The sequence below is a fragment of the Thamnophis sirtalis genome, unplaced genomic scaffold (assembly GCF_051295495.1).
Source record: "Thamnophis sirtalis isolate CommonGarterSnake01/CBP01778 unplaced genomic scaffold, rThaSir2_p1.2 scaffold_8, whole genome shotgun sequence".
NCBI lineage: Eukaryota > Metazoa > Chordata > Lepidosauria > Squamata > Natricidae > Thamnophis > Thamnophis sirtalis.
In genome coordinates this window covers 7,744,042-7,763,986 of record NW_028261388.1, presented here as the reverse complement: position 1 = coordinate 7,763,986, position 19,945 = coordinate 7,744,042, and the positions used below count along the sequence as shown (strand labels likewise).

The window sequence follows — 19,945 nt, the reverse complement described above, 5'->3', positions numbered from 1 at the left end:
GTGGGCCGTTCTACATTCAGAATAACCTGTTTCCTTTTTTTGGGGGGGGGGTAGATTTTGAAAATATATTGTCAGCCCAGCTCTATGTTTTATGATCTGTAAAATGCCTAACGCTCTGAATTACCGTCTGCAAATGGCATTATCAGGCGGAACATTTGTAATTCTTTTATCGCAACCGTCAAGAATGAAATACATTTTGCCTGCTTTATTCATGGATGTCATAATATCGCTTGGAACTTGAGAAAAGGGTGATAATTTCTTCAAATGATTATGGAGATGGACACTTTGTGATTCAAGAGGGGGAAAAAGGAATAAGTGGAAATGGGAGAAGTCCGCAATAAAGACAGAGAGAGACTTCAGTCTTTTGGGAACAACATTTTAAGGTCTAATTTGTGTGCGGCTGAACTAGAAGACCTCCAAGGTCCCTTCTAGTGCTATTCTGATTAAACTATAAAACAATCCAAGAGGAAGTAGGCCAATTTTAAAAATAATCTGTTTATCTATCCCTCTATCTTTCCTTCCTTCCTTCCTTCCTTCCTTCCTTCCTTCCTTCCTTCCTTCCTTCCTTCCTTCCTTCCTTCCTTCCATCCATCCATCCATCCATCCATCCATCCATCCATCCATCCATCCATCCAATGGCATTCTCTCATGTCATCTCTCTCTCTCTCTCGCTATATATCATCTTATTTATCATCTTATCACTATCTGTCTGTCTGTCTGTCTGTCTGTCTGTCTGTGTCTGTCTGTCTGTCTGTCTGTCTGTCTATCTATCTATCTATCTATCTATCTATCTATCTATCTATCTATCTATCTATCTATCATCTCATTTATCATATCTCCCCCTCCCTCCCTATCTATCTATCTATCTATCTATCTATCTATCTATCTATCTATCTATCTATCTATCTATCTATCTATATCATCTATCTATCTATCTATCTATCTATCTATCTATCTATCTATCTATCTATCTATCTATCTATCTATCTATCTATCTATCTATCTATCATCTTATTTATTCTATCATCTATCTATCTATCTATCTATCTATCTATCTATCTATCTATCTATCTATCTATCTATCTATCTATCTATCTATCTATATCATCTTATTTATCATATTTCTCTCTCCCTCTCCCTCTCTCTCTTTCTCTCTCCCTCTCTCATCTTATTTATCATATCTATCATATCTATCTATCTATCTATCTATCTATCTATCTATCTATCTATCTATCATCTATCTATCTATCTATCATCTTATTTATTCTATCTATCTATCTATCTATCTATCTATCTATCTATCTATCTATCTATCTATCTATCATCCATCCATCCATCCATCCATCCATCCATCCATCCATCCATCCATCTATCTATCTATCTGCTGCACAATTTCTTCTCATGGAAATCTACGTTTTGGTGAAGACCCTCTCATAAAGATTTGTTCTGGAGACCCTGGGGCAGATGATGGGGGTCTTTTGTGTAATGGCAACTAGATGAAGAAATTCCTTTGGAAAGTATCTCAACTTTCACCATCACTATGTCCCTGAGGCTAATGTTTTCAAATGTTTCTCCCTTTAACATTGTTGGTTGCGTTCTACTTTAATTGGGTTTACCACAGTTTCCCACTTTGGCTGGTGGCTGATAGGATCACATAAACAGCTCCTGTGCCATGGGTTAATTCCTCCCTTCGCTGTGCCTGTGATTAAATTCCATATTTCATTTACTGGATGCTGGAACCATGCGCTGTTCACTAGCCTATGATTCAGTAATTAAAAAGCATGAGGAACTTGGCAATTCCGATTAGAGAGCTATCGGAGAACACAGCTATAGTAGTACAGTATGTGATCAACAACTGAGAATGTATTTTAGCAGGGACTGAATGTGAAACGGAGACTGTTAAAACAACATTTTAAGTTTCGTGGTTTACATGAAGATCCAAGAGAAAGATCCACCATTCTCTCACTCAGTGATATCTAAACATCGTGCCGCAGTGATGGCAAACCTTTTGGTAAAGGCGTGCCAAAATTGGGTGCATGTGCATGCCAACACCCACAATGGAATGCACCCCACCCACCTGTGCATGTGCACACAAACCCCTCCCCCCCATGTGTGTGGAGTTAGGGCGGAAAACAGTCCAACAGGCCAACCGGAAGTTCGTTTCCAAACTTCCGGTTAGCCCATTGGGCCTGTTTTTTGCCCTCTGGAGGCTCTCCTGAAGCCTGGGGAGGGCGATTATGGCCTCCCCCAGCCCTCCAGAAGGCCGGGAACCAGCTGGCTGGCATGTACATGCGCCGGAGCTGACAGCACATGTGCCGGCAAATATAGTTCCGTGTGCCACCTATGGCACAGATTCGCCATCATGGTCCTACCATGTTTTCCCCGAAAATAAGACAGGGTCTTATTTTCCTTTGACCCCCGAAATAAGCGCTTGGCCTTATTTTCAGGGGGGTCTTATTGTTTTTGAAGCGCAGGAGACGGCGAGCCTGGTCACCTCATGGCTGCTGCTGTGTTGCAATAAGGGCTTATTTTTAGCACATGCGCTCAAAAGCCCAATTGGGCTTATTATCCGGGGAAGTCTTATTTTCAGGGAAACAGGGTAGTTAGGGAGTTTGCTCAAATACAGGTAGTCCTCAACTTACAACAATTCATTTCGGGACCATTCAGTTACCACGGCACTGAAAAAAATGACTTAGGACCAGAGGTGGGTTTCACAGAAGTCTACCACTGGTCTGTCCCACACACGCATACTCGCTTGCTTCATGAGCGTCTGTGCCTTCCGTGCATGCCCTTTGCTCGCGCATGTAGCTGGCACGTATGCGCATGGCTTTGAAAATGTAGCTAAATAGGATGGCCTAGAGCCAGGTCGGGTGGGCGGGGCAGGTCGCCACTACTGGTTCGCCCGAATTGGTCCGAACCAGCTGAATACCACTTCTGTTTATGACCGTTTTTCACACTTACGACCATTGCAACATCTCTGTGGTCTGATCAAAATCAGATGCTTGGCAAGTGACTCGTATTTACGATGGTTGTAGTGTCCTGGGGTCATGTGATTAACTTTTGGGACCTACTTATGAGCAAAGTCATTGGGGAACCCCGTGATCGATTGATTATTTCCTTTCAAGACAATTTCAACTCGTGGTGATCACAGAGATGGGCCTTCTCCAGGCTGTGTCCATTACGTGGCATCAGATCAGTGTCAACTCTTAGGAACCACGTAGCTTTTTCTCCAGGTCAACCTGGCCCCAATACTGCCCCATTTAACTGTGTGTGTATATATATATACACACACACACACACACACATATATACATATATACATATATTTCTTATATTGAATCAAATCATGTTGAGATATGTCCTTGGAAGTCGTTCAATTCTGTTCCTCTATGTGTTTCATCCCCTTTGTTTTGTGACTGTAAAATTATACTGAACTCCTATCTTTTAGTGTGCATCTATTCTTTTAGTTTATATATTCATTTTTATTTGTTTTATTCTGTGTCTGATTGCAGGCCTTATGGCCGTAATAAAAATTTGATTTGATTTAATATGCTGGTTTACTACTCAAAAGCCTATCCAAAGCGTTTCCAAATGAAGGACAACTGTTTTCTAAAGATGGCTGTTACACCACAGGCGATGTAGTAAATGGAATTATTCCCAGGAAATGCCATATTGTGGTTCTTTATGGCAATGCATTGAATAAACAGTTTGCATTATGTACCCTTGCGAGATGGATGTCTGTTGAAAGAGGGGAAAGAAATATTCTCCAGAACAAGCAATGGATGGAAACTAATCCAGGAGAGAAGCAAACTAGTACTAAGGAGAAATTTCCTGACAGTGAGAACAATTAATCAGTGGAACAACTTGCCACCAGAGGTTGTGGGTGCCCCAACACTGGAAGTTTTTAAGAAGGACAATCATTAGTCTGAAATAGTATAGGGCTGTGATGGTGAATCTATGGTACGCATACCACAGGTGGCATGCAGAGCCCTCTCTGCAGGCACGCAAACTGACGTTTCAGCTCCACCATACATGCGCGCATGCCAGGGGTGGGTTGCTGCCGGTTTAACTACCGGTTCGCAACCTGCGCATTTCAGGCATGTGCTGCGTGCGTGTACACTTTTCAATGTAAATTGTTCTTCGCTCATGCGCAGAACAATTGACAGTGACCTGCGCATGCGCAGTCAATAAAATCCAAAATGGCGGTGGCCCAGCAGTCGTGAGGGAATCGGTTCGGGGGTGTGGCGGGCCTGGGTTCGTGCCGGTTCTGCGTCCTGGGCCTAAATTCCACTACCGGTTCGGCCGAACCAGGCCAAACTGGGAGTAACCAATCTCTGGCATGTGCCTTTCGCTGGCCAACTGATTTTCAGGTCTTTGCCGCGCATCGGCGGGGGTTGGGTGGAGTGTATGCAGGAAAGCGCATGCATGCGCAGGGTGGGTAGGGGTGGAGTTGTGCGCATGTGCGGGGCGGAGGGGAGTATGGGGTGGATGCGATGCTCCCCCTACATGGCCTGTTTTTGGTCACAGGAGGCTGCAGGGAGGCCTACTAGGCCCAAAATGGGGCGTCGGTGTGGGCGTGCTTTGTGGGTGGAGCGGGGAGTGTGGGGGGTCGCAAGTACATGCAATATGGGGCGGGGTGCAAGGTTGCCACGGGTACATTGCATTATTGGTGTGGGCACGTGTGGGCACTGTCCAATGGTGGGTTTCAAAATTTTTTAGAACCTCTTCTGTTAGTGTGGCCTGCTTTGTGAGAGTGGCTTGCCGGCCATGTGACTGGGTGGGAGTGGCTTGTCGGCCATGTGACCGGGTGGGAGTGGCTTGCCAGCCATGTGACTGGGTGGGAGTGGCTTGCTAGCCATATAACTGGGTGGGAGTGGCTTGCCAGCCATGTGACTGGGTGGCAGTGGCTTGGCAGTCATGTGACTGGGTGGCAGTGGCTTGGCAGTCATGTGACTGGTTGGGCGTGGCCAACTTGTAAAATGTGGTGAAACTCACTTAACAACGTTCTTGCTTAGCAACCAAAATGTTGGCTCAGAAACTCTGGCATTTGAAGCATGCAAATCTTAAAGCTGTCAAGTTACAAGACCTTCGCACCCCTAACCCTTTAGAAAAAAAACCCCAGGGGTGTTCAAACTTGACAGCTTTAAGACTTGTGGACTTCAACTCCCAGAATTCCTCCTTTCGCTCTTCATCTTGATGATGTGAGGACGGTCGGGGGAAGGCAGCTGGAACCGGTTCTAAACGGCACGGTAGATTTGTGGAACCTCTTCTATAGAAGAGGTTAGAACTGGCAGGAACCCACCCCTGGCACTGTCGCATGCGCATGTGCGCCCTTTCGGCACACAACTACAAAAAGGTTAGCCATCATTGGTGTAGGGTCTCCTGCTTGAGCAGGGGGTTGGACTAGAAGACCTCCGAGGTCCCTTCCAACTCTGCTATTCTGTGATGAGTTTCTGATTAACATGGAAGATTGTTTTTAGGAAAAGTGAATCTGGTTGTGGGGGAGACCGTTTGGTGAATACTTTTTTCTTTTCCAGATGGCGGTTTCAGGCGGGTCTGACCAATCGGAGTCGCGTGAGCATCAGGAGAAGGGGAAATCGGTTCACGATTACTGTTCCACCGAGAACGTTGCAAAAGTAAGCTGTTAAGGAGATTTTAATTTTTATGGATTTATTGAAGCAGTTTATGCCGCTTCTTTTCTGACAGGAAACTAAAAACGGGGGGGGGGGGGGAACACTATTAAAAAAAAAAAGAATCCTAGTCAATCAATAGATTGTGGGTCAAAGGTTAAAATAGATGATTCCAATTTTCAACCCATGTGAAGCAGCAACTAACTAACCAATGTATAATTTCTTTCTTTGATTATATCAGGTTTCATTTTTGCTCCGTTTGTATCGTATTGTATTGTATTTCTCCACTAGCAATTCATAGCATCCCTTTGAGTCATGCAACTGTTTTCATGATATTTTACAGTAATTCCTTTCCCCTCCTCCCTTCCTTTTCTTTTTCCTCTTCCTCTTCCTCTCTTCCCCTTTCTCCTTCCTCTCTTCCCCTCCCCTCCTCTCCCTTCTCCTTTCCTCTCCTTTCTTCTTTCTTCTCCTTCTCTTTCTCTCCTCCTCTTCTCTTCTCTTCCCTTCCCCCTTCCCCTCCTCCCTTCCCCTCCCCTCCTCCCCCTTCCCCTTCCCTCCCCTCCCCCTTCCTCTTCCCCTCCCCTGCTTCCTTCTCCTCTCTCTTTCCCCTTCCCCCCTCTCTTCCCCTCCCCTCTCCTCTTCCTTCCTCCCTCCCCCTCCCCTCCTCCCCCTCCCCCTCCCCTCCTTCCTTCTCCTCCCCTCTCTTTCCCCCTTCCCCCTCTCTTCTCCTCCCCCTCCTCTTCCTTCCTTCCTCCCTCCCCCTCCCCTCCCCCTTCCTTCTTCCCCTCCCCTGCTTCCTTCTCCTCCTCTCTCTTTCCCCCTTCCCCCTCTCTTCTCCTCCCCTCCCCCTCTCCCTTCCTCCCTGCCCCTCCCCTCCTCCCCCTTCCCCTTCCCCTCCTTCCTTCTCCTCCCCTCTCCTTCCCCTTCCCCCCTCTCTTCTCCTCCCCTCCTTCTCTTCCCTTCTCCCTCCCCCTCCCCTCCTCCTCCTTCCTCTTCCTCTCCCCTGCTTCCTTCTCCTCCCCTCTCTTTCCCCCTTCCCCCTCTCTCCTCCTCCTCTCCTCCTCTCCCCTCCTCCCTTCCCTTCCCATCCCCTCCTCCCCTTCCCCTCCTTCCTTCTCCCCTCCCCTCTCCTTCCCTCTTCCCCTCCTCCCTTTCCCTCCTCTCCTCCCTTCTCCTCCCCTCTCCTCCCCCCTTCCCTTTTCCCCTCCTCCCCTCCCCTCCTCCTCTCCTCTCCTCAATATGCTCTGAGTTAGCAGCTTTCTTGGAGGCAAACCCAGGACAAGATCCCGAATTGCTTGCATTGTACGCATAAATAAGCAGCGGGTTCCTCAAGGCAAAACTAATATATGGGCAGCCTCCTTTCGCAGCTGCTTTTCACTTTAGAACTCTGTTTGGCTCCATTAGCAAATACTGGTCAGTTTCCCGATAAGTGGGCAGGAAGACAGAATGCTCAGGGAGACAAAATTACTTTTATATTGACATAGTAATGATCATTACAGTTGTGTACATCTCAGCAGTGAAGGTGAATGGACATCCAGGTTAATAACACTATTTCTTATTGTCACAGTTCTTCTTCTGCAATGAAGTCAAGTTTTCTAGCCAGGGTGGTTAGAACAGTGTTTCTCAACCTTGGCCACTTGAAGATGTCCGGACTTCAACTCCCAGAATTCCCCAGCCAGCATTCGCTGGCTGGGGAATTCTGGGAGTTGAAGTCCGGACATCTTCAAGTGGCCAAGGTTGAGAAACACTGAGTTAGAAAGTAAAGATTTCCATTAATGTGATATGGTGTTTTTATAAGTTTAGAGTTTGGCTAAAAAAACAAAAAACAAATCTCAATTCTTTTGTTGGAAGAAATGTCCATCTCGGTTCAGTTCCAAGCGGGGGGAAAAAACACTGGATTCATGAAAGTTGCTTGGAAAGAAGGTTTATTGATGGTGGACATGACCACATGGGTTTGAGATCCTGGGAGGGAAGGAGGGGAGATGCTGAGAGTGCCTGGGTTTCATTCCCTCTCTGGGCTTTTGAGTTTGAGCTTGTATTCTGATTGGTTGGAAGACTCCCATGGGGCCTTGCAGGGGCAACTCTGTAGGCTGTCCTGAGTCCCAGGCTCGGTTGATTCTTGCTGTGTGATGATGTAATGAATCTATTCCTATTATGGCTCGGCCTGAAGGAGGTAGATCTTTGTTATGTAGAATAGATTGGCTCAGGCCTTAATGGCCCATTGACAAAGGGGTGTGTGGGAGTGAGTTTCTGACTCTGTTTTAGGGGAAAATATTCTGCTGTTTTAATATTTCCTAAAATATTTCGTTTTTCTAGGAGAGGGGTAAGTGCCAACTTCCTACACTTTCTTAAGTGCTTAAATGAGTTTTGACTTTCTGGTCTTTTTCTTCCTCTTCTTGGCTCCTTTCACAATTTTTTTTAAAAAAGATGGGATATTTTAATATCCATAAAAGGAATATTAAAGTCAAAAGGAAGAAAATAGAAGCCGGTGGGTTGAAATGATTAAGGATCATCTCAAGGTTATCTATTATCTTTGCTTCAAAATTAACACGATGGAAAATGCAAGTTATTCGTGTCCAGAATATTACTGCATGATAAAATCTCTAGCAATACTTCAACATTAGTTACAACAACATTTGCCTACTTCAGCTAAATGGTAAGTATGGTTAGAGTTGCTTAGTGTCAGGATAGGAGAAAGTGCATGGTGGTTAGGCTAGGTTGGGAAATGAAATAAAAAATAAATAGATGAAACAATGACAATCTAATGTCATTGCTAAGAAAACACCTGGACATTGAATTGGTATTATTTGAAAAATGTTTGTGATTATCCATCAGTTATCACACAATGAATTAATACAGTGTAGGAACTACAAGGAGGGGCGCGATGACTCAGCAGTTAAAAGATGCGGAGCAGGGGTGAGTTTCTCGCCCCGTTCCAACCAGTTCGGTTGGAACGGGGCCGGCGGCGTCCTCGTGCACGCGCACGGTGCACGCATGCGTACTAGTGTCTGTGCGATGCTCCAGCTGCTCCTGGAGGATCGCGCAGGCGCTGTATGCGTCCTGCGCATGCGTGGAAGCTCAGAACTCGTCAAAACCGGGTAAGGAGCACGGGCGGGTGGGCAGGCCCTTCGCCGTTCCCAGAAGTTACTTACTTCCGGGTTCGGCGACCAACCGGTTCGCAGGGACCGCTGCGAACCGGTTGAAACCCACCCCTGATGCGGAGCTCGTCATCTGGAAAGCTGTGTTTGAGATCTGAGTGCAGGACAGGGTGAGTTCTCATTAGGTGCCTTAATTCCCGCCAACCTACCAGTTCGAAAGCATACAAATGCGAGTAGATAAATAGGTACAGTACTACTTCAGTGGGAAGCAGGGGTGGGTTCCTGCCAGTTCTAACCTCTTCTATAGAAGAGGTTCCACAAATCTACCGTGCCGTTTAGAACCGGTTCCAGCTCCTTCCCCCTGCCCGTCCACACCATGCTTGCCCCGCCTGCTGCTCACTGGTTGGCTGGCTCACCAGTCGCCCCACCCACCTCTAAGAGTCCTATCTAAACCTTAAAGTCTTAAAGCTGTCAAGTTTGAACACCCCTGGGGTTTTTTTCTAAAGGGTTAGGGGTGGAAGGGTCTTGTAACTTGGCAGCTTTAAGACTTGCACACTTCAATGCCAGAGTTCCTGAGCCAACATGACTGGAGGAGGAATTCTGGGAGTTGAAGTCCACAAGTCTTAAAGCTGTCAAGTTTGAACACCCCTGTTTTCCCCCTAAAGGGTTAGGGGTGCAAGGGTCTTGTAACTTGACGGCTTTAAGGCTTGTGTGCTTCAAATGCCAGAGTTCCTGAGTCAACATGACTGGAAGAGGAATTCTGGGAGTTGAAGTCCACAAGTCTTAAAGCTGTCAGTTTGAACACTTCTGGACTTTTTTTTTCTAAAGGGTTAGGGGTGCAAGGGTCTTGTAACTTGACAGCTTTAAGACTTGCGTGCTTCAAATGCCAGAGTTACTGAGCCAACATTTTGGTTGCTAAGCAAGACCGTTGTTAAGTGAGTTTCACCACATTTTACAAGTTGGCCATGCCCATCCAGTCACATGGCTGGCAAGCCACTCCCACCTGGTCACATGGCCAACAAGCCACTCCCACAAAGCAAGCCACACCTACACAAGAGGTTCTAAAAAATTTGAAACCCACCATGGGTGGGACGGTAACAATGTAGACATACTGGCCACATCACCATGCATGGAAGCATCTTTAGACAATGCTAGCTCCCTTGGCCAGGAAACAGAGATGAGAAACAGCCCCTAGAGTGAGGCACAGCTGGGCAGGGGAAACTTTTACCTTTGTGTAATTATCCACCAATTATCACACAATGAATTAATACAACCTAAGAGCCACAAAGATGATCCGAGTGAGCAGATAATACTTCTCAGCGGTGGGTTGCACATTCGTTACCACTGGTTCGCTGTGTGCCCGCCCGCTTTGCGTGCATGCATGCACCTTCCGCACATGCGGCCAGCCTTCCGTGCATGCCCTTTGCTCACGTGCATGAGCCCCTTCTGTGCATGTGCATGTGCCTGGCCTCAAAAATGTGCCTAAATAGGACGGCGAAGAACCGGGGGGGGGGGGGGGCAGGCCCATCCGTGATTTCCGCTATCGGTTCTGGCCAACTGATCCGAACCGGCTGAATGCCACCTCTGATACTTCTACTTTTAAAAATTTCAGGGCCAATACAATTAGCTGAAAGGCAGCAGAGAGAAAGCTGGTTATTCCTTTAAAAAGCATACACGTAGTAGCCCAGTTTGAATAATGCTGTCAGCTACCTTTGACTAGAAGGGCGGAAGAAAATCAGTTTCAGTTTCAGTTTCACTTTATTTGTATGCTGCCCTTTTCCCTGGGGGGACTCAGGGCGGCTCACAGTTCAAAAGGGGGGGGGGGGAGGACAAACAATTTACAACATAAAGGCACTACATCATTTAAGAACTCAACAGTCATACAATTCGAGTAGGGGTTAGAGTCTTTAACCCCAGGCCAGCCAGATTTTAAGGGCAGCGCGGAAGGTCTGGAGGGTGGTGAGGGTCCGGATCTCCACAGGGAGTTCGTTCCAGAGGGTCGGAGCAGCCACCGAGAAGGCTCTCCTCCGCGTAGTTGCCAGTCTACACTGGCTAGTGATGGAATTCGGAGGAGGCCTAATCTATGCGATCTTTTCGGTCTAGTGGAGGTAATTGGCAGTAGGCGGTCTCTCAATCCAGGTGGAATTAGGGGAAGGTAACTTTGCTTCAGTGCTGAGAACCACTTTGGAGAAGACCATGTCTTGTAATGTATTATTTTGGGGGAAATTGCTTTGCAATTGCATCCCCCACCCCAGCCGCAGGAACGGAGACTCCATGCATAATTTATCTGCTTCTGACTTCTATTATACTAAGAGGGCACATAATAATGAAAGAAAAGCAGTTGTTGTTATGGCAGCAGAGTCGGACAGTGAGGAGGTTGGGGAGGAACATGGGCAGTCCTGGGAGTTGAGGAAGCTCAGACGAGGGTCCTGTGTTGCAGGCGGAGAGGAGCTAAACAGCAGTGAGGCAGAAGAACAGCTGGAGCCTGTTCCCAGTGTGCGCCTGCGCAGAGCTGCCAGAAGACAAGAACAACTAATAAATCAGGGTCGACTTAGGAGTAAAGCCACACCTTGATTGGCCCATCCCACAGGAAACAAAAGAGAACAAATGGGGGAGTGGGCTTTTGCAGGAAACAATTCGTTCATTTGGTCGTTTCAAGAGAGGAAAGTTCTGTTTGTGATTATAAGAGACTCTGTGCCAAATGTGGCCTTGCCCTGCGTTTGGAAACTAGTTATCTGGCAGCTCGCCAAGCGAGATAAGGTGCGTGTTGATAAAAATTCCTCGGAAAGACTGTTTGCCAAGCCTTGCTGACTGTGAATGAAAGGAATTCACAGTCGTGTAAATAAAAGAGGTTTTGCAGGGACCCAGACTCTGCATCATGCTTGTTAAGGAAGCCTAGGTCACAACATTGGTGTCCTTATGGGTCACAACAATTGTAGGTATAAAATACGAGGCAGACGCACCTTAATCCTATTGGTAACATGGGTCCACTTAGAAAGGCACCCTAATTGTATTGAATCGGATAAGAAGCTCCTCATATTGGTAACCTACGGACTATAAAAAAGAAAGATTTTAAGGGTTTTTATTAAGGCATTTGCATCATTTGGATGGCAGATGCCGATCGTTGTTCTGAGCAATCTGCACCCGGGAACAGTTCAGATGGGAAAGAGGCCTTGCACGGCACAGATGTTGCTCGGCTGGATAAAACAGGCATTTGGCAAACAACATGCATTGCTTTCTTTAGAAAAAGCAGATGTTGCGTAAGAAAAGCAGGACCTCTTTCTGGGCACTGTTTTCTCGGGTGGAAATGGTCTGTCTCCAAAACTCCAATTAAGAAAACAATAGCTATGGTGGGAAAGAGAAATGTTAGATTGTCAGCTGCTGGGGCGGATGGGTTCCATCTTTGTGCTCCTGGGAAGCTGAGCATCCAAGCCAAGTCCAAAAATGCCAGGGAATTCTGGAAGCTTCACATTCAGACAACCCAGCCATCAATAAACATATAGAGGTCAACCACATTTACACGCCATTTAAAAGAGACAATAAAAGCTAAGAAACAAAAAGACCAGAGTGCATCAGAGTTGGGTTGCTCCTCGTTCGGCCTGGATCGGCCAAACTGGTAGTGGTGGCGGCGGGAGACTCCACCCACCCGCCCAGACGCTTCTGCGCATGCGCGCATGAGCGAGCACGGGCGAATTGGTAGCGCCGGGATTTGAAACCCGCCTCTGGAGTGTATCCCTTCCAGCAACCAATACCCAGATAAGCAGGGATTAACACCAGACAAACAATTAAGCAGAAAACAATACTTCATCAAGGAATGACCAAGGAGAAAACCACACCTCCACCCACAATGGCAGGGCAAGCTACTGTATATAAATAAGGAGAACATCTCAGATTCGTTCACGCTGATGATGTTCCCTAGTTGGGTAATAAAATGTCTACAAGCAAACCACTGAGCTCAGAGAGCACCAAGGACTCCATTTGTTCCTTATGTGTTTGGTTTTTTAGATTTCTACTCAACTGTCCCTCCAGAAGCAAACACCAAAACCAAAACAGTGTACGTAGCACCTCCTTGTAGGGCAGGGTGCGCTAAGAGATAGCAATTGTTGCAAAGCCATCTAGGGAATTTCCACGAATGCGGGTGGTCGTGATTGCTCAGATCAACACTGCTGAAATATACTGGCAGCCCTTGACTTACGACCACAATCGAGCCCAAAATTTATGTTGCTAAGAGAAACAGTTGTTCGGTGAATTTTTCCCCCTATTTTATGATCTTTCTTGCCACAGTTGTTAAGTGAATCACATGAGGGGAGAGGTTATTAAGTGGGTAGCATGGTTGTGAAGGGAATCTGGCTTCTCCACTGGTCGCAAAAGGGGGTCACCTGACCTTTGGGACACTGTGACCGTCATAACTATGAACCAGTTGCCAAGTGTCCGAATTTTGATCTCGTGGTCATGGGAATGCTACAATTGTCATAAGTGTGAAAAATGGTCGTAAGCAATTTTTTTCAGTGCCGTTGTAACTTTGAAACATCACTAAAGGAATGTCTATAGAGATTCTCAGTCATCCAAGTCATGGTTGTCCCAAAGATGCTTTTTCAGGAGGCAGCAGGACTTCCTTGTTTTTTCTTTGAAGATGTTTTGCTTCTCATCCAAGAAGCTTCTTCAGCTCCGACTGGATGGTGGAGAATGGAAGGATTTATACTTCTTGCAGACAGCTGGTCATTTGCATCCTTTTAGAAAGTCGTTGAGGTTTTTTTTTTCTTTGCCTTTGGGTCACGGATTGCCTATATTAAATTGCATACGCTCATAACATCGTAAAGGCAAAGGTTCCCCTCGCACATACGTGCTAGTCGTTCCCGACTCTAGGGGGCGGTGCTCATCTCTGTTTCAAAGCCGAAGAGCCAGCGCTGTCTGAAGACGTCTCCGTGGTCATGTGGCCGGCATGACTAAACGCCGAAGGCGCATGGAACGCTGTTCCCTTCCCACCAAAAGGTGGATCCTATTTTTCTACTTGCAGTTTTACACGCTTTCAAACTGCTAGGTTGGCAGAAGCTGGGACAAGTAACGGGAGCTCACTCTGTTATGCAGCACTAGGGATTCGAACCGCCGAACTGCCGGTCTTTCTGATCGACAAGCTCAGCATCTTAGCCACTGAGCCACCGCGTCCCACACATAACGTCGTAAGAGCTCTAATGATGGATTCTGAGTTTTCAATCCCTGTGTTTCCCCCGATTGCTTTCCTATTACCTTTCAACAAATACACAGAAAGCAAGATTTCTGAAATGGCACATCCTGCATATAATTGCCTTATTTACATCACTGTACTCATCTTCGGATCCCTTTTGATGTGTTTTGAATTTTTACAGTGAGTCGAAAGGCAATTATAATTGAACAGACTATGCTCAATTGCTCTGCCTTCTGTAGTTTTTAATGTCAGCTGCCGAAGATAACCACGAAAGTCAAATACTATTCTGCCCTTTTCTTTAAAGGTTAAATTTGGTGTTTTTATTGCAGCTTCCTGACAGTGCTGTCCCGCAGATTAAAACCTGGAACCACATAGGATAGAAAAAAAAAAAGAACAGACTGTAAAATTCACCCCAATTTTAATGCTATTGAAAACAACGAATAACTCTAAACACTCAGCCCCAGACATAAAATCCTGTCCACAGACACCCACAGTAATTGTTGTTTAGAAATGGCAAACATAAAAATAGCTCTTTAAAACAAACAAAACCTATACATTTTTAAAAATGCGGCCTTGGAAATAAACGTCACTGGCCTGTGGCCATCCGAGAAATGAGCTGTTTTAAATGGCAAATTATCTACCCAATTGAGAAATCACAAGTGTATCGGATCGAGGTAGCCTCTCGATAAAATGATTTTAAGTACAATGATGTTTTTGCATAATGTTCAGATGGTCTTATGTTTCCCCTGAGAATAGAATAACAGAGTTGGAAGGGACCTTGGAGGTCTTCTAGTCCAACCCCCCTGCCTAGACAGGAAACTCTACACCACTTCAGACAAATGGTTGTCCAATCTCTTCTTAAAAAACTTCCAGTGTTGGGGCATTCACAACTTCTGGAAGGCAAGTAGTTCCACTGATTAATTGTTCTCACTGTCACGAAATTTCTCCTCAGTTCTAAGTTGTTTCTCTCCTTGATTAGTTTCCACCCATTGTTTCTTGTTCTACCCTCTGGTGCTTTAGAGAATAGCTTGACTCCCTCTTCTTTGTGGCAACCCCTGAGATATTGGAACACTCCTATCATGTCTCCCCTGGTCCTTCTTTCTATTAAACTAGACATACCCAGTTCTTGCAACTGTTCTTCGTATGTTTTAGTCTCCAGTCCCCTAATCATCTTTGTTGCTCTTCTCTGTACTCTTTCAAGAGTCTCCACATCTTTTTTACATCGTGGTGACCAAAACTGGATGCTGTATTCCAAGTGTGGCCTTACCAAGGCCTTATAAACTGGAATTAACATTTCAGTTGATCTTGATTCTATCCCTCTGTTTATGCAGCCTAGAACTGTGTTGGCTTTTTTGGCAGCTGCTACACACGGCTGGCTCCTATTTAAATGGTTGTCCACTAGGACTCCAAGATCCCTCTCACAGTTACTATATTGAGCAAAGTACCACATAAGAATACAAATAAATGGGAACAGTAGGACAGGGACGGTAGACACACTGGTGCGCTTATGCACGCCCCCTTACAGACCTCTTAGGAATGGGGTGAGGTTCATGGTAGACAGTTTAAGGTTGAAGCTATGAGGGTTTGAGGATGCAACAGCAGAGTCAGGTAGAGCATTCCAGGCGTTGACCTCTCTGTTGCTGAAGTCATATTTCTGCAATCGAGTTTGGAGCGGTTTACTTTGAGTTTGTATCTATTGTTTGCCCGTGTATTATTGTGGTTGAAGCTGAAGTAGTCGTCGACAGGTAGGACGTTGTAGAAGACAATTTTGTGAACTAAGTTTAGGTCAGACCATAGGCGGTGTAATTCTAGGTTGTCCAAGCCCAAAATTTCAAGCCTGGTGGCGTAAGGGATTCTGTTGTGAGCAGAGGAGTGGAGGACTCTTCTCGTGAAATACCTCTGGACTCGCTCGATTGTATTAATGTCCGATATGCAGTGCAGATTCCAGGCAGACGAGCTGTATTCAAGAATTGGTCTGGCAAAGGTTTTGTATGCCCTGGTTAGCAGTGGAATGTTACCGGAGAAGAAGCTTCGCAAAACGGTTCCACCACAAAACCGCGGTAGACTAAAGCGCGCTCGATGAAAGCACGTACCTGACGTCATCACAGCGCGACGAAAACATCATGCTGTGAGCAGTAAAGTTAAAATTAACGCGAAAACCTTACCCTAACCCCCCCAAACCTAACCCTAAACCTAACCCTTAACCTAACGCTAAACCTAACGCTAACCCTTAACCTAACCCTAAACCTAACCCTAACGCTTAACGTAACCCTAAACCTAACCCTAACCCTTAACCTAACCCTAAACCTAAACCTAACCCTTACCTTTACGTGAATCGGCTTGCTTTAAAAGCGCTTTTTAAAGCGCCCTTTTTTCTCCGCAGTCGTATTTGTCGCGCTGCTGATGACGTCAGGTACGCGCTTTAATCGGGCGCGCTTTAGTGGACCGCGGTTTTGTCGTGCCACGTCGCAAAACTAGGTTAACAACTCTTAATGCCTTTTTGGCAATGCTGTTACAGTGAGCTCTGGCTCTTAGATCATTTGAGATGAGTACTCCAAGGTCCTTGACAAAGTGAGGGCCTTCCACAAGGTCATATCCGCCCAGATTGTATTTGGCGTTCTGATTTTTGTGGCCAATGTGTAAGACATAGTCACAGTCCCAAAGATGATTTTTCAAAAGGAAACTGGACATTCATCATGGGTACTTGAGAGACCGCTTGCTGCCAATTACCTCCAATAGACCGATCAGATCCCACAGATTAGGCCTCCTCCGAATTCCATCCGCCGGCCAATGCCGACTGGTGACTACCCGGAGGAGGGCCTTCTCTGTGGCTGCTCCGACCCTCTGGAACGAGCTCCCCGTGGGGATTCGAACCCTCACCACCCTCCAGGCCTTCCACAAAGCCCTTAAAACCTGGCTGTTCCAACAGGCCTGGGGCTAAAGAGTTTTTGCCCCCCTTCTCGAATGGTATGGTTGTTGTGTGTTTTTAAATTTTTGTATTGTTATGTCTCGTCTTTTTATCCCCCTGTCTGTACCCCCTTCCCTGATTGAATTGTGAGCCGCCTGAGTCCCCTTCGGGGAAAAGGGCGGCATATAAATGTAATAAATCCAATCCAATCCAATCATTTGTCCTTGAAAATATTTCGCTTCTCTTCCAAGAAGCTTCTTCAGTTCTAACAGCCTCGTAGCTTTTTTTTTATTTTTAGGAAGAATGCTGTTTTTTTTTTAAATGTGATAAATATAAAAGGGGACCAGAGTACTGAATAAAAATAATATATGTGTGTGTTTTTGTGTAAGAGCTTGGGGAGAATTCTAATATGGTCACAATCCAAGAATAGCTTTTTCCTTCTTTTGAATGATTTTGTACAAGTTTATGTGTGGGAGAAGCCAATTAATAAAATATACCTACCCAATATATATTTTTTTGGTTTCCACTCAGAAACAATTTCAAACAATGGAACCAGTCGAACAGCTTCTGGATCTGAAAAAGCAAGGAATGTTATTTATAGATGATTTAGAAGCTGGCTAAACCTCTCTAAGCGTGATCTGTTATCCCTGTTGGGAAATTTTCTGGGACTTTCCTGATTATTAGGTGAAATTCTCCGACTTCAACATCTTAATAACATGTAATTTGTGTCTCTGCAGTTGAGCAGAAATTACAAGGGCAGATAGAGAGGGGAGGAAATCATCCAGTCCAAAGTGAAAAGGGAAAGAACCACTTAATTAGTGGCCTTTCAGAATTGAATAGATAATGGGCACGCTTCATCAAAGTTAAGTCACATTGACTTCAGCGCCAGAGGTTTAAGCACAGGTTTATCTCTGCTGCAGATGGATACCTTGATTGTAATGGTTGGTGGGCTTTGATAGCTGGATAGGATTGGAACTGAGGTGTACTGAAACCTCAGGAGCAAATTATGCGTCCTTCTTTGGGAGACGTTACACAAAAAGAACTCAGCTGCCTTTGCACTAATGCTGAAAAAGGTGGCAGGAAAGAAAAGACGAGGATGGCCAGAATAAAGGAATAAAGATGGACAGTGAAGGTGAGGATGGCCGGAATAAAGGAATAAAGATGGACAGTGAAGCTGAGGATGGACGGAATAAAGGAATAAAGATGGACACTGAAGGTGAGGATGGCCGGAATAAAGGAATAAAGATGGACAGTGAAGGTGAGCGCACAGTTGCAAGACCTAAGTGCTTCAACAATTTGAAGATTGTGTGAAGTTATTGGTACCTATATATATTGCCTTGATTAGAGCATACTTGGAATAATACTAAATAGAATAGAATAACAGAGCTGGAAGGGATCTTGGAGGTCTTCTAGTCCAACCCCCTGCTCAGGTAGGAAACCCTACACAATTTCAGACAAGTGGTTGTCCAGTCTCTTCTTAAAAACTTCCAGTGTTGGAGAATTCACAACTTCTGGAAGCAACTTCTGTTCCACTGATTAATTGTTCTGACTGTCAGGAAATTTCTCCTCAGTTCTAAGTTGCTTCTCTCCATGATTAGTTCCACCCATTGCTTCTTGTTCTGCCCTCAGGTGCCTTGGAGAATAGTTTGACTCCCTCTTCTTTGTGGCAACCCCTGAGATATTGGAAGACTGCTATCATGTCTCCTCTAGTCCTTCTTTTCATTAAACTAGACATACCCAGTTCCTGCAACCGTTCTTCGCAGGGATGGCAGGGGAGGCGTGGCCTCACCAGTCATGAGGAAAAGGAAAGAATTTTAAAGAATTTTTTAAAAATAATTAAAGCCAAGGTAGTTGCTGCCAGATTCCAAGTCACAGTGACTTGGAGTCTGCTTAGTGTTAAGTATAAGAGGAGGCGAGAGAACTATCGGCCTCCTGTGCATAAGGAATTTTTCGCCTTTTAAGGTTAAGCAAGGGTTAAAAAGTGAAAAATTTCGTATGTAAAGGAGGCACGTGATTCTCCCGCCTCCTGATCTGGGAACAGTGAATCATGCCTTGCAGTTGAGCGACTGCGCAATCTAGCAGCAGGAGCCTTGCTTGTAAAACGCTCCTGTGTTGGGTATGGTGCTGGCTGGCCCGGGTCTGCAGCAAAGGCGCTTGGCGGCTCCCACGATGCACTTTGCGGCATTGGCGGCGGCATGAATGTCGGTCTCGGCGGTGGCGGGGCACTTTGCATCACGGGAACTTCATCGGCCGCCGCTGCCGCTTCCTCCGCTGCCGCCGCTTTCCCCTCTGCCCTGGCCGGAGTGCTGCCCTTTCGGAAAGCCCCGCCGAAGCCCCAGCACTGGGTCCGCTATAGAGCGGGACGCATCCCGCCTGTATGGCAGACACAGCGCCGGGGCTTTAAAGCCCTGCTGCTTTGTCTGCCATAGAGCGGGATGCATCCTGCCTGTATGGCGGACACAGTGGGGCTTTTGGAAAGCTGCGCTAGGGCTTTGCTGGCAGACATAGGGCAGTAGACATATGGTGGCTTTTGTCCGCTTGCCTCACCAGCCATAAAACTCACCGCACGTCACTGGTTCTTCGTATGTTTTAGCCTCCAGTCCCCTAATCCTCTTGGTTGCTCTTCTCTGCACTCTTTCTAGAGTCTCCACATCTTTTTTGCATCGTGGCGACCAAAATCAGATGCAGTTTGAAACTGCATCCAGTTCTGGCCGTGACGGCACGAAAAAGATGTGGAGATTCTAGAGCAGGGGTGTCAAACTCAAGGCCCACGGGCTAGATTAGGCCCACAGGGTGGTTTGATCTTGCTGCAGGGCCACCCAGAAAGAGCAGAAGACAGTGGTGCCTCTGCCACTGAAAATGGAGCTTGGAGTGCCATGCGTGGCATCCCTGAACTTCGTTTTGGCGGGTGGAGGGCTACAGTAGGCTATTACAGCCAAAAACAGCCCAGATGGCGCCTCCCGAGCTCTGTTTTGCTCACCCTGACACAAGTGATGTCGAGATTGCCGGTAGAAAGTAGAGATTGGGCAGCATTTGTCCAGAATGATATAGGACAGTGATGGCAAACCTTTTTGTCATTGCGTGCCAAAAGTGCGCGCATGCGCTCAACAGCACACACACATGC

At 46.2% G+C, this 19,945-nt stretch overlaps 1 protein-coding gene across 8 annotated transcripts in view; it reads left to right on the top strand.

Moving 5' to 3' along the window:
- DLG2 (discs large MAGUK scaffold protein 2) overlaps positions 1-19,945 on the top strand; it is a 1,057,900-nt gene that overhangs the window by 148,551 nt on the left and 889,404 nt on the right. For all 8 annotated transcript variants that reach the window (XM_087721030.1, XM_087721029.1, XM_087721034.1 and 5 more), the window contains exon 5: positions 5,538-5,636. In XM_087721030.1, the coding sequence (XP_087577156.1) occupies positions 5,538-5,636 (99 nt within the window). The remainder of the gene's footprint in view (positions 1-5,537; positions 5,637-19,945) is intronic.